This window comes from Protomyctophum parallelum (genome assembly GCF_964188405.1).
Source record: "Protomyctophum parallelum genome assembly, chromosome: 15".
NCBI lineage: Eukaryota > Metazoa > Chordata > Actinopteri > Myctophiformes > Myctophidae > Protomyctophum > Protomyctophum parallelum.
The window spans coordinates 23,227,862-23,242,622 of record NC_139710.1 but is presented as its reverse complement, the minus strand read 5'-3'; the positions used below and the strand labels follow the sequence as shown (position 1 = coordinate 23,242,622).

The 14,761-nt window shown below is 42.3% G+C and overlaps 1 protein-coding gene across 1 annotated transcript; it reads left to right on the top strand.

Moving 5' to 3' along the window:
• Positions 1-11,109: 11,109 nt before the first annotated feature.
• LOC310871741 (vesicle-associated membrane protein 3-like) lies at positions 11,110-11,433 on the top strand (the record flags this gene model as incomplete). Its single annotated transcript, XM_083783379.1, has 1 exon — positions 11,110-11,433. The coding sequence occupies one exon, from the start codon at positions 11,110-11,112 to the stop codon at positions 11,431-11,433; it is 324 nt and encodes a 107-aa protein (XP_083639505.1).
• Between the last annotated feature and the right edge of the window lie 3,328 nt (positions 11,434-14,761).

The following is a 14,761-nucleotide window of genomic DNA, read 5'->3' as shown; positions in this document are numbered from 1 at the left end:
CAGGTTTGATTCCAAGTGCATGGATGGAGACTTGTGTATTATGTTCTCTCCCTGCTCTTATAGATTCACATCTCTAACAACAAAACAAGAACTGGCTATTATGCCCCAATTTGAGTTAAAGAGGGTTAGCCAGGAAACCAGATGCCAGGCTAAAAGAGGGTAGCCTATTATATGTATGGCCAGGTGATACACTTTCTATCTGGACTGTGGCCATATACTGTACTGTAACATCCCAAGCTTTTGATGTGTGTATGAAAACTGAGCAGTTGTGTTGGCCAAACACTAAGTTCAGCTAGCTGATTTAATAACCTTTTGCGCTACCATCATTACTCAGATCCAGGGCTGTCTAAGATCATGTATCATTAGTGCTGACAGGAAACTGTGTGTGCGTGCGTGTGCATGCGTGTCTGACTGTGTGTGTGCTGACCATTTCCTGGTCCTCACAACACAAATGTTTGTTTCATGTGAGAAAACAAAACTAAAAACAGAGGTTTAGAATGATAGACTTTTAAAGGTAATGTTTACGCATGCCAATCTTGCACACGTAAAATAGCTGATCGACAAACTCACAAAGTGCTGTATCGCGAAGTGTTATGAATTTGTATGGGGCTTAAGTGGTTAATTGTCTCCACCAGGCCAAGAGTCTGACCGTCTGTCTGTGTGTCTGTCCATTTGTCTGCGACCTGCTAATCTCCGGCACCCTTGGCCCGGTCACTGGAAAACTGTGCACACACTCCCTTGATGTAAATTCCGAACCTCTGCCCCCAAATGTTCCAGAACAGCATATTATAGTGCCACCATGAGGCCAATTACTCCTACAGTAATGTGTTGTTCTTGTTTACTGTAAAATGCTCTGGATTAAGAGCGTCTGCTAAATGCCTAAATTGTACAGATTTTATCCATACACTCAAATCAATCGATTGTCCATATTCCATCCCAATTGGCTAAGATTGCCTTCCAAAGTCTGCAGGATTTGGTCCATGTTGAACAAAATGGCTCAAATCATGAACACAGCGTGTGATTTCCGTGACATTTTGCATGACAGACATTCCCAGGCAGGGGAAGAAAAACCTCGGGACACAGGTCTCCACCAGGATAGGAGCGTTTTTTGAGTGGCCTAGTAGGAATATGCGTGCAGTTTCACCCGCGTTCATGATTCGTGCCATTTTGTACAAAACGGGCCACTTTGGAAGCCAATCTTAGCCAATCAGGATAGAATATGAGAAATCAAACAGACCTTGATCACATGACTATAGAGATTATACCGATTAGTGTGAAATCTGGATAAAATCTGGAGTAATTTAAAAAAAAGCGATTTACCTAAATCGGCCTCCTGGTGGCGCTATAAAAAGTAGATGTGAAGAATACAGGGCAAAGGTTTTTGCTAGGCCTCTAGGGAGTGTGCATACAGTTTTAGACAGATCAGTGCAGTTAGGTAAAAACACGAATAGGCCAGTTATAGCGTCACCATGAGGCTGATTTGAGAATATTCAAGTGGTATTTCTTCCTTGGTCTAGTGGGAATGTGTGGGCAAAATGTCAAGGCATTCATGTGTTCATGATTTGCGGCCTTTTGTTCAAAACGGAGCACTGGAAGTCAATCTTAGCCAATCAGGATGGAGTATGAAGAATCTGAAAGAATTGTTTCGTTTAATGGTTGGTGTACCAATGTGCATGATGTTTGGACAAAATCTGTAGGTGCACTGTCAAAATACATGTTTTGCAAAAATCTGCCTCCTGGTGGCGCTATAACAGAGCAGGCTCATGTGAAAAATGTGGGGCAGAGGTTCAGGGAGTGTGTTCTGTTCTTTAACTATATAGAAGTGTCTATTTGTACGTCTCTAAATGTTTTGATGAATTGAACATGGTGGACCCTGTTGTAAACAAGTGTAATGCATAATTGGGTCGTCCACTCACAGTTAACAGTCTTTGTATTGAGTGCAAAACATATTCTTCCCATGCCGTCGGCTGGTGGAGACTAAATTCTATGGTGGTTGGCAAAGAATTCACATCTAAAGTTTGCACATTCTGTCCAAACATCACAAACGTTCCTGACCTGCTGGAGACCTGTGCTGATCGAAAATAAATCTACATTTTTCACGATGACTGAATCCAGAGGCTCAGCAGGCCTGAGTCGGCTGACCTTTAAGCGTACAGTTGCAGTATTTATTGAGATCATGATGACAAAATTATGTTTAAAGTCAAGAAGTGACTACAGTTATATATGTAGATCTATGTCTGCGGTTTGACATAATTGCAGTTAGCAAACATCTAGCATAATTACTGTGCAATTAAGTCTCACTCTGATCTGCCACATAACGATTTGGGTGAAGCAAATTGATTACCACCACTTTGACCCACAGTTACTATAGTCAACATTTTGTTGTTGCTATGTTATATACGTATAAAGAAAGTTAAAAACAAACCAGGAGGCTCAACATGAAACGATCTTCTTCCAAATACACCCAAAATAATTTTAGGAAAAGATGCTGAGTTGTTCTGACGAATATATTATTTAAAATCTATTCGGTTCTTAAAAATAAAAAAATAGATAATACCACACATACATCACGCAAATCAGTAGTCATGTCAATCATAGTAAATCATAATCAATCATAGTCATGTCGCCAACACGGACCTGTCTGCTTCCCCATATTTCATCCCATTGGCTTCCAAAGTTCGCAGGATTGGTCAGTTTTGAACAAAATGCCTCAAACGCAACGCAGAGTGCAATTTGAGGGAGATTCTGCATGCACATTCCCAAGAAGAAATGCCACTTGATAACTGGCCCATTCATGTTTTTACCTACAGGTTGCACTCCCTAGAGGCCAAAGAAAAACCTTTGACCTGCATTTTTCACATCTGCTCTGTATAGCGCCACCAGGAGGCCAATTTATGTAAAACACATATTTTTATATTAGCCTACTCCTTCAGATTTTATCCAAATCTCACGTAATTCGGTACACATGAGCTTCATAAACATGTCATCAAGACGGGTCTGTTTCATTTGTCATATTCCATCCTGATTGCCTAAGATTGGCTTCCAATTAAAGTTTTCAGGAGTGGCCCATTTTGTACAAAATGCCGCAAATCATTAACACAGCATCGGCTTGCGCGGATATTCTCACTAGGCTGAGGAAGAAATGCCCCTTGACATCTTACATTAAATGCACCACGTCTCTGCACGTGTGTATGTAGGCCTACGTGTACGTGTGTGTGTGTACACCTCTGTAATCCACGTAACTCGAGAACCGTTCACCTCACCTACATGTTTGACACACACGTTCCACACCACCACAGGGTGCATGGCTGTCCAGGACCGCCACAAAAGGCTCTGGTCATTGTCAGTGGACCTAATGAGCCTAAGTCCCCTCACCTTATAGAATTCCCAGCCTCTGCCTCAGCCAATTGATTGAGATGGCAACCCCACATCTGCCATTTGATTACTTAACCACATTTCACATGTCAGTTTTCACTCTTCAGACACAGGCAGACACACAGATACAGAGATCTCCATATATATATATATATATATATATATATATATATATATATATATATATATAGGCACAAAAGGGACACAGACAAACAGTTAAAACGGGGTGCTATGACAACGGGTATTGCACACTAGGTTCCCAACTTGCATCGTTCCCAAGGCCGGTGGACGACAGGCACAGGTCTAGTTTTTCCCAAAGAGCGATTTTCATTTTTTTCTTCATAAATCAATGATATTGAACACTCTTTAGGTCTGAATGTTAGTTAAAAAAAAGTCCAACTCCATTGGATCGTCATACTATCTGCTAAACCAGCTAACTCCACCTGTTTAGCCTTTTGTTTAAAAAAAAACTGTGCTATTTGAACACCCTTTACGTCTGTGTTGGTAAAAGAATATATATATATATATATATATATATATATATATATATATATATATATATATATATTGAACCAATGAAAAGTATTAAAATGTGCTTTGACAAAAACCTCCAATCGCCACTTTTTTCATTTCCTGAAAAACATTTTGGAGTAGGTGGTTTCTTCCAGACAGCAGAGATATATAAGTTAATAACATATACTAGCCTTTATAACACATTGTCTACAGTGTTTCCTTACTTTTGTTTATTTAAATTTTGTTATTAGAGCATAAACCCCTTGAGATGCATAATTAATTTTTCAACAAATGCATAGATACACATAAAACACTCCGGTCAAGGACCCTCAAATGAAAGTGTAAAAAAAAAAAAAGATTGCTTTCTCACACACACACACACACACACACACACACACACACACACACACACACACACACACACACACACACACACACACACACACACACACACACACACACACACACACACACACACACACACACACACACACACACACACACACACACACACACACACACACACACACACGTCTCAAAAGGGTGCTTTTTGGTTCCATTTGTATACTCTCAAAGTAAAATAACACTCAGGAGTTGACTGTGTACCATCCTCTTTGTTTTCAAGTTCTCATAAGGACACTTGCATCATTTAGATATAACAAAATTACCAGTGAACATGACATTTCCTGTCACCTGCTAGCCACTTCCCTGGGGCCTATACTATTGTCCCTGGGCCCCCTGGGGGCCTCTCTTATTATCTCGTGGGCCCCGGGGGAGCTCTCCTGTTGTCTAGAGTGCCCGACAGACAGTAGAATGGTGCAATACCATGTAAGCTTATCTGTGAATGAAAGAACTGGGTCCAACAGTATACAGCAGTGTTTCTCAAATGGGGATATGTGGACCCTTAGGGGTATGCAGAGGTACTACAGGGGGTACGTGATGAGAGAACGTGGAAAATGGAAAACTTTAAACCAATTTGAAGACCAAACTAGCACAACTGTTGTTGAATAGAAAGCAATACCTATAGTATTTGGCATTATCCAATTATCTCAATTCCTATAGCACGCACTTTCTTAGTGTATATAGCCTTGACCAGGAGGCAAACCCGGGACCTACTGTATGTATCCGAAAGGCACATACGTTACAAGTCGGCTAAAGAGCCAGGCCTGATAGGCAAGCAGCAATTAAGGCAGCATCCTATAGCCTATACACTAGTGTGCAAAATGTCCCTCAAATTGCACTCTGCGTGGGCGGCCGCAGGCCTAGTTGTCCAGGCGCATGCCACATGCTCTGGCCTGACAGCATGTCGCGTGTTCCAGTCCCGTTCATGATGACCTTTGCTGCGTGTCTCTCCCCTTCGAAAGAGTAATATAAATAAATTTGTTTTGCAAAAATCTGCCTCATGGTGGCGCTATAACATGCCGTTCTGGAAAAGGTTCGTAGTTGGCATCCAGGGAGTGTGTGTGCACAGTTTGGCATCGACCAGGCCAACAGTGCCGGAGATTAGCTCTACACAGACGAACAGAGTGCAAAACATACTCTCCCCCATGCCTTCGGCCTGGTGGAGACAATTACTATATGATGTCATGTAGTATTGTAGTTGATAGTGGGTGCAGACCAACTCAAAGGCACCTCTCACTTTTAGCATGCTAACTTTCCTATGACTAGAAAGCCTGCGGTTTCTATAAGCTTGGATTCCCATCAATGATGTCACTGGTAGGCAGGTTTCTGAACTGTCCACAGACCTCCTCTGAGACACAGACTGAGTAGACAAAACTGGTACCATATTATAATGAGCATTGATGAGGGCCAGTTATATGAAGATAGGTTGGAAATTGGTGAAGTCGTCCTTTAAGGGTTTTGCTGTGAGACCTCTGGTGTGTGTTGGGCACAGAGAGAAGGAGCTTTTTGTCACCTTTTTCTACAGGAGCTGCAGGGGACATTGCAGGTGGCATGGTGATGCAGGTGACATTTCAACATACAGAGCCTAAAGGTTTGACCTCTGACCCCTTCTGTCTACCAGGAGGTACAAGACCCGCCAAGGTCAGCCTCACAGTCACAGACAGCAACACAGGAAAACCCTCAGTGTCAATTTAACTCTGACAGCTAGAGTACAAATGGAAACAACTGACTGGATGGATGGATGGATGGATGGATGGATGGATGGATGCACGCATGCACTCTAACCAAGATCTGGTTTGCTGAGATTACTATTTGATCCAAAGAAAATGGATTAAGTTTTTCCCAGGTGTAAAGGTTATGATGAACACTGCACTAATTATATTGTAGGCTATTAAATAATTGAATCATGCATGCAGTGGCCGGGTTAGATATTTGCTGTCGGATGCTAGTTTAATTATCAGCTCCTGTTAGACGGGTCACAGGTGAAGCATTTACTGATGATCAGTTCAGCGAGGAGTGCAACAGAAAGACCATGGCGCCCCCAGGTGGTGAAACAGAGAATAAACATGCCTGCAGACAAACATGGTGGCTGTGTACAACCAGTTATCAGCTATGGATACTTATCACTGAGTCAAAGACAGACAGCGCAACAACAAACAGCAGTATTTCAAACTGTTCTTCTGACAACTAGTGAGGGGGAAACAGAAGATACTAATTCTGTCAAAACTCGTCTGTAACTCTGAGAATTTCTACATGAGTTAGCCCTAGAATGTCTCCGTTGTTACAGGCACAGTAGGCTATTCCACATACAGGAGCCATATAGAACACCCTGCATGGTTCATTTCTGGTTGCGGCACAACATGCTCCGTTTGTACTCACAAAATGATAGTGATAAATGTGATAAATGCTCACCAACACCAAGCTTCTTGCTGACCCTCTGATGGTGTTGTCTACAATCTTGTCCCTGCTGTTCTTTGGTCTTGCCCATGGTGGTGGAGAGGTTGGAATGAAAGAGATTGATTCATTTGACAGGTGTCTTTTATGCCCATAACGAGTAGTGATTTGGAGTACTTTATTAAAGTGTATCAACCTACAGTAAGAGAGACCCTACTGTGCCGTTTGTGAAACTAGCTTCTAAATATCTTACTTTTTCTGGTATAAGCGCTTAAACTTTCATCTTTCCCCCACCCCCTCTCTCTCTTCTTCCCTTTCTTTGTTTCTTGGAAAATGACACGATGGGAATATGCACAAAAACGAATTTTCACCCACTTTTTTTACTTTTAAACTGATGTGACAATAAAGCTGATTCTGATGTGTGAATAATGCCTTATTTTATTTATTTATTAATTTAATTTAATTTAATTTAATTTAATTTAATTTAATTTAATTATTTATTTAAATTTAATTTAAGTTATTTAAATTTAATTTAATTTATTTAAATTTATTTAATTTAATTTAATTTTATGCATTGCCAAGATTATTTGACTTTGTTTTGTATTCATTTTATTTTTTAACATGAAATTCAGGGAGTAGATCATAAAATCTTTGGTTGACTGTTTTGATTACGTTGGTGGCCATTTTATCACCGAGATGATTTGCCTCCAGGTTCAAACCTTGGTAGGTAACTCATTTAATCTTTTCGTGTCCCTCCTGCTGCTGCTGGTGCTGAAGAATTTCCTTTTTCTTTATTTTTTAAGTTGCCGGCGGTGCGCTCCAAAGCATATCCCTCTCGCTGGCCCAAGTTAGTTCTTTGGTTCTTATGCGATCCTCCAAGTCGTCCTTCTCTTGGGCCCACAACATTTCTTTATTGGTCCAAATAGTCTCTTGCCCTTTCCATTCTCTCATGATTCAATCCAGCTGGTGCTGCACATCTTTAACCCTGGTTCCACAAACCTAAACCTTCTAGCAGGTCAAGCCGCTCCCTCAATGCTTTCGCTGTGGTAGACTCCACCCTCTTGCTCCGTGATTGGAAGTGCTTCAATTATGTTGTCTTCATCTTTCTTTCTTCATGTCAGTGCTCTTCTGCTGTGCAGATAGGAGTTTTTCATACAAAGCCTCATTTTCTTTAAAACAGACTTTCTCTTCTGATCTCTACTCTACAGGCTTTATCTCTCTCAGTCAGCACCCTTTTGAGCTCCGAGTTTGCCTGCACTTTATATTTATTCTCTTCCTGCACCCTCTTTTGGAGGAAGCGGATGTCCTCTTAAAATTTCTGGTTAGTGGACTGTATCCTCTCGTAATTCTGCTTCTCCTTATTAAACCTGTAGTGCCTAAAGTCCTTTACTTAATGTCACTACTGGTTGCCGACGGCCAGGTGGAAGCTCTTACGTGTGCCAGTACAAACTGATCTCCAAAACATGTCCGTTGAGTTTAACTTTGCTTTATTTTCCGCAGTCATTTTCCTAACAGATACAATAATCAGAAAGAAACACTAACAAACACAGGCGACCAGCCCTCCTGAACACAGTAGAAAACTGTTAGCCTCTGCCACTGGCAACACCTGTACCTGATCAGGAGCCTGGTTAAGTACCTGGGCTGGCCCAGACACTGACCAAGCTGCAGTGACACTGTCAATCAGCAAAACATTAGGTCATAATGGCTCTTACAAAACCTATGTTCCATTTCATGGAAGGATTGGGCGGTGCTGAGCTCTTTTTTTGGTGAGTTAAGGTTATTCTTGTTCCATAGAATGGCAACACCCCCAGGTATTCTCCCTCTGACTATTCCCATAGAGGTCTGTTGTGGACTCTCCAGCCCCATGAAAGTTATCATTAAAACAGTTTAATTTCTCAAGGTTTGTTTGGTGAGAAATGTTTCTTGCATACAAAGTATGTCACACTTGTCCAAAAGTTTGTCAATAACCATGCTTTATCACCTGCGCTCTGGCCCAAAGAGCGCTCTGAGAAGAGCTGATAATTCCGCTAAATATGATGTAAATTTAACATCAAAACATTAAACACCATTGACATTGAAGGGAAAACTTACGCCATCAGATGTTGGTGGGAGCGCTTGGCCAATAAGGGACCACCTTATGTAGGTAGCAATGTCAAATTTCCGCTAACATAAGGCGAGACACCCCAGGTGAATAGGGGAAAAAAGTTAAATAATAGCTATCACAATGAAACTTCTCCAGTTGATTACTTATATTAAAACTAAGATATTTTGTATTACAAGTTTTCTGAAATTATATGTTTAAATATGCAAATTAGGCATATGCGCTAATTTGCATACATTTCGGGGCGATAAATCTGAAGATCGGATAAAGCCAGGTTCAAAATTTATCATTTCATTTTGTTGACACATTAGAGACAAAGAAAATTACAGATGGGATTTTTTATATCTCTAATTATCACATTTTCGGCATGTTTTTAGGTATAAAATGTGATGTAAATCAGGCTGTGATTGATATATCAAGAAATCCATCTGTAAATGTCTGCAGAATATAGTTATGAATAAGACTGGAACGTTTGGTGTATGTGAGTTCAACTGAAGTGGAAATCCTTTGTCCCAGGTATGAGGAAAACTCATTTTGAGAAAACGGCCTTTAAAGATTTGTAAACGTTTTATTTGAAGCCACTATTTTGAGACAAAATATCTCATCCAAACCTTGGCAAAAACATATAATGGCATATATCATTGGAAAGGTCTGGACCTCGAGGTGACTGTGGTCTGATCCAAATATGGTCACTTCCTTTGTTCCAACAACCAATCATGAAAATAGAGATGGTGGATTTTCACCCAGAAAAACGAGCTGTCATTGGCTAAAATAAACTATCAAAATAAACTATCTAAATCTGTATTTTTAATGTGTATTTTGCTTTAGTTTGAAAGAAAACATGTTTAGGAAGCAAAATAGCAAAAAAAAAAATCATGATTTCATCTGTAGTGTCTCGCCTTAAATTGATGTACGATGACAAGAGTGCCCCTCATTTCACGCAGGTGTGATTTTTTAATGTTGAGTAACTCTATGCCTTCCAAAAGACAAACACTGATATTCAACGTACAGTGTATCAGTTGTTTTCAAAAATGTACACGGTGGATCCCGGTTTACAAAGATTCAGCTATAATATTAAAGTAGTCCATAAGGTCACTGGTTGAATGACATCTGATCAGGGCACCACCAGTGTTCCAACGGGGTCCTTATGTGGATGTATGAGAGGTCACTTTCAGTGACTCCCATGCATCAGGCCACAAACCCCCTTCTAATACAATGTTGTATCTCTGGGACTGAAACATCCTCACTGTTCATTTATTACTACTATGAAATCGTTAATTTCCCGTCAGTCACTCATTATCCCCAGAATGCCCCCAAATAAGCCCAGGTCTCGTGACATCACGTGACATCATCAGGGATGGAGATAAGAGAAAATGTGACCTGCTGTTGCAATTAAGCCCATATATACATCAATATTGGCCAGCAACTCTACATCTGACCTCAAACCTCAAACCCTTAATTAGATCTCCATGGATATATGTCAGAACCTGTTCTGACATTCCATATGCTCAAATATGTTCCCCATCCTCCATCCTTCCTCTTCGATGTCTCCCTTATGACGGATACCTGAGTCCATTCAAACTCTAGACGGGCCTGCCCCAAAGTAATTAGTGCAGCCGCACCCGGCAGCCGGCGAAAACTAGAGTTCTCAACAGGCCCGGAAATTAAGGCCCGGCCCTAGCTGGGCCCTCATCAAACCCCATGTACACTCAAGAGAATGTCCCCGCTACCACCCTTAGATCTCCATATACCTGTTCTGACATTCCATTATGTTGATCTGACATCATCAAACCCTGTACACTCAAGACATGCTCCTTATATGGCCAGTACAGAATTCATTCCATGTTGATCTGACCCCCCAGTAGTCTGCCGTCAATGAGGCGGATGCGTGCACCGTCAATTAGGAGGATGCGTGCACGCGACCTTGCCCTTTCGCTTCTCGCCCTTAGGCGTCTTACTGGTACCCGAGTGTATAAATGGATCCTTACAGGTCCATTTTGTTCCAATGAGTTTCAGATCCATATGGGTCCATTTGGAACCCTGGTGGTCCCCGGACCCAGAGTTGAGAACCAGCCCATAATATTGTACAATACAGCTGTATCCATAGCAGTGCAATCAAAAGAACCACTTGATTGACCAATCAGAATCGACGTCACTCTGACATCAGAGCACTGGCTGTATTTATATTCTTCCCCTAAATTGATCTTTAATCATTATTATAGCGTTGAACACAGTCAAGGGTTAAATTTAACTTCATTGTTCCAGGCTTGTCTTTCGCAAACTTGCTCTTTAGAACCTTTTCATCAACAACAACAAAAACAACTATGTCTGCCTTACTTCCAGAAGATTCCGACATGGCCGCCGTCACTCCGGGGAACCAGCGGCGGCTGAAGCAGACGAAGGCCCAGGTGGAGGAGGTGGTGGAGATTGTGCGCATCAACGTGGACAAGATGCTGGAGCGCGACCAGAAGCTCTCCGAGCTGGACCACCGGGTGGAGGTGCTGACGGCCGGGGCCTCGCAGTTCTCCACCACCGCCCGGAAGGTGAAGAGGAAATACTGGTGGAAGAACTGCAAGATGCTGCTCATCCTCATCGCTGTCATCATCCTCATCCTGCTGGTGATCATTATCTGGAGAACGTCAATATAATAGAGCTTCAATAAGCTCTATGCACGGCATGACATTGGACTGTAATGCTTCCTTTACGGGTGTCGCCAATGATACTAATTGACATTCTGTTCCATTCAGGTTAAACACAGTCAGGGACCCCGACTGCGTTTGACCTGAATGGAACAGAATAACACTCAGGGTGCTGCTATTGGCCATGCTGACTAAAGATGGTTAATTTAGGAAGATATGCAACTCCACTACACTTTGCCACTAGAAAAATGGTAGGCAAAGTGGTATCCTAAATGTGTGCCATCTGGATCTTATCAACGATCCCCCGAGAGCGTGTTGCTGGTACAGAGAAACGTCGATAACAAAGCTGATTTTATACTTTTTTGTCTCTCTGAAGAAAGAAATTTCATCGTCTAAATGTTGTTCACAGAGAGACGGCCACCTATGTCATACAGATGGGGAGTAAAGCGAAGATAGCCTGTCTTGCTTTTCTATCGTCTGCCTTGGTGTTGGCTCAAAGGGAACGCTAGTATAGCATACGTTCCAATTTCATGTCAACCTGACAGTGCCCGGCTGTAGAGCACAGAGTCATAAACGATGGCAGTTGGAGATCCATGCCCCGCCCGGCTATGCAAACCCGTGTCATCCACCCATCTGTCTGTGTCCCTTTTATGCCCGTATATGGAGATTGCTGTACAGTCTCTCTGTCCCTTTATTCCTATATATGGAGTTCTGTGTCAGGCATGCCCAAATATGGAGTGTTGTGATGTCAGAACAGGCCAGCTTCATATATGGCCCTGTCCAGAGCCTTTTGTGACGGTTCTGGACAACCGTGGGTCAGACCGACTCGACACCGGGCACTGTACTCCCTGTGGGGGTGTGAAACGCCTGTCGCATTTGATGCATTACAGCCGTACACGTCCAGAGACATGGGGCATTTGATGTGGCTGCCATGCATAGGGCCCATTTCAAGGACGCCCCAGTTTGACATGATTTAAGCGACACAGACCCCCATTTGATATGTTTTTAAGTGGTGCAACCACTTCAAGGATCAGCAATGTCTGTCCCTATACATAAGGGACAGACATTGCTGATCCTTGAAGTGGTTGCATACATACATACATACATACATACGTATGTATGTATGTTAGGGTACCAACAGCAAAAGTGGCGCTGTTGAGCTAGAAACAGAGAGAGTGCGCTGCACTGTTGCCTGCTAATTACAATGTGGAGCATGCGTGCATGTGAGAGACAGAGGGAGGGAGGGAGGGAGAGAGAATGCTCAGTTCACACGCGTATGATTTTTTTATTTCATTTTAACTCACATGACCCCAGAGAGAATGTGTAGCCTACTGATGTTTGAATTTGGACAAAATGTGTATGTTGTTTTGAGTGGCGCTGTGCTGATCCAAGACATCCAGGAATTTTATTTTATTTTAGTTTATTTATAGGCCGAAACATCACCCCATGGAGACTTGAATTCATGGATAATTTATTTGTTTAAGCCATATTAGGGAACCACTATCTTATAGTTTGATAAACTATCATTACACCTGGGCATGGGAGAGCTGGCGAGAACTTCTGGGAACTCAGATTAGGGCAAAACCAAATCCACTGTTTTTTTGGTCCAGAATGAACCGATCTGCAAGGCTAAAGACTTCACGGTCAAAGTGGGTGACAATGGTTCTAGAGGACAACGTTTTAAGTGAATACGTTTATTTTCAGGATCTCCTCTGTGGTCAGTAGGAATGCACTGAGGACACTAACTGGAGCACTTATCCAATATCATTTTGACTATGCATGCACACCACCAAAGCACTAACAATAAAGCTTCAGACCTCTCAACGCGGTAGGTGGGCACGGACATCTGGGCACCTCAATGTATTTTGTCCAAAATGTTTATATATATATATATATATATATATATATAATTGAGTGCAATAGTCTTTGATTGATTTGATTTAATACTTTAACACTTTGCAAATAGTACAGTGGTATGATTGTACAATGATACAAGCCAAGGATAACACAAAAAGCGCTATGGGCTTGTTGTTTCCACTGTGGTCCTGGTCTGGTTCTCATTTCTCAAAGTGTAGTCCAGGGACCCTCGGGGGAGTTCCAAATGGAACTCAAAAGTTTAAGAACCACTGTTCTAGAGCCCTTGAATATGTATTTGATAAGTCATTCATGTTAAAGGTAGTGTAAGTGATATTTTTGGGGGTTTTGTTAAAGATGGAGTGCCGTGATTATTGTACTTTTTCTGTTTTATATGTGTCTATGGAGTTAACGCTCTAATAGACCACCAGGTGTGGTTAGAATATTGAAATAAGTCTTCACTGTGTATTATTGGTTTCTCAAAAGGCCCAATCGAGGCCCAGGTCTAAAGGCCCAATCGAAATGACAGTGATATAGTGGCATCACAATATCATCCCCAGGCTCGGTACAGGGCCCACATTAGCCAATTGATCACACCTGATCACCCCTAGATCTCTATGGAACTGGCCTGTTCTGACATTACAATGATGTTCTAACATCTGCATAGACTCCATATTTGGGTATGCCTGACGAAGAACTCCATATATGGGCAAAAAAGGGACACAGACATAATAACTGGGTGGGGCTGCTGGGGCATGCATTTCCAACTAGCATCATTCCAAGTAGGCCAGTGCCCAATGGGCACCACTCTAGTTAGCATACGTTTGGGCCCCTGCCCCCTCAGTGCTCTTTGCACGGCCCTGCTCAGGTCCACTGTATGACGGACAATGTCACGATAAATTAAAATCTCTGCAATATGATTGTCAGCATCTCCCACGCAATAAACAATAACAATTATCGTCTTATCCCTACTACAGTGGTATAGTATGTATGGGCTCCTGTCATTCTTATTTTATATTCTCCCAACTCTTAGATCACCATGGTTACAATTTACAATTTAGGCATTTAGCAGACGCTCTTAATCCAGAGCGATTTACATTAAGAAAGAACAAAAAGCATGGCAATACATCACAAATATTTATCATGAAACATGCGTACGGGGCACGGTGGCACAGTTGGTAGTGCTGTCGCCTCACAGCTAGAAGGTCCTGGGTTCGATTCCCGCTCGGGGCGCTGTGGGTGCTGGCGGCGTGTTTCCTCCTCCGCGTCATCAGTGCCCATACCCGAAGGCGGGGTTGGCGAAAGGGCCTTTCTGTGTGGAGTTTGCATGTTCTCCCCGTGTCCCCTAGGGTAGGTACCCTCACAAAAACATGCAGTAATCCTGGTCTCTAAACTGCCTCCCCCTGGCCAGCCGGGACGCCTGATGGAGAGGAAAGGAACTGGTTGGAATAACGTGTTCCTTCCACACGCTACGTCCAACCAG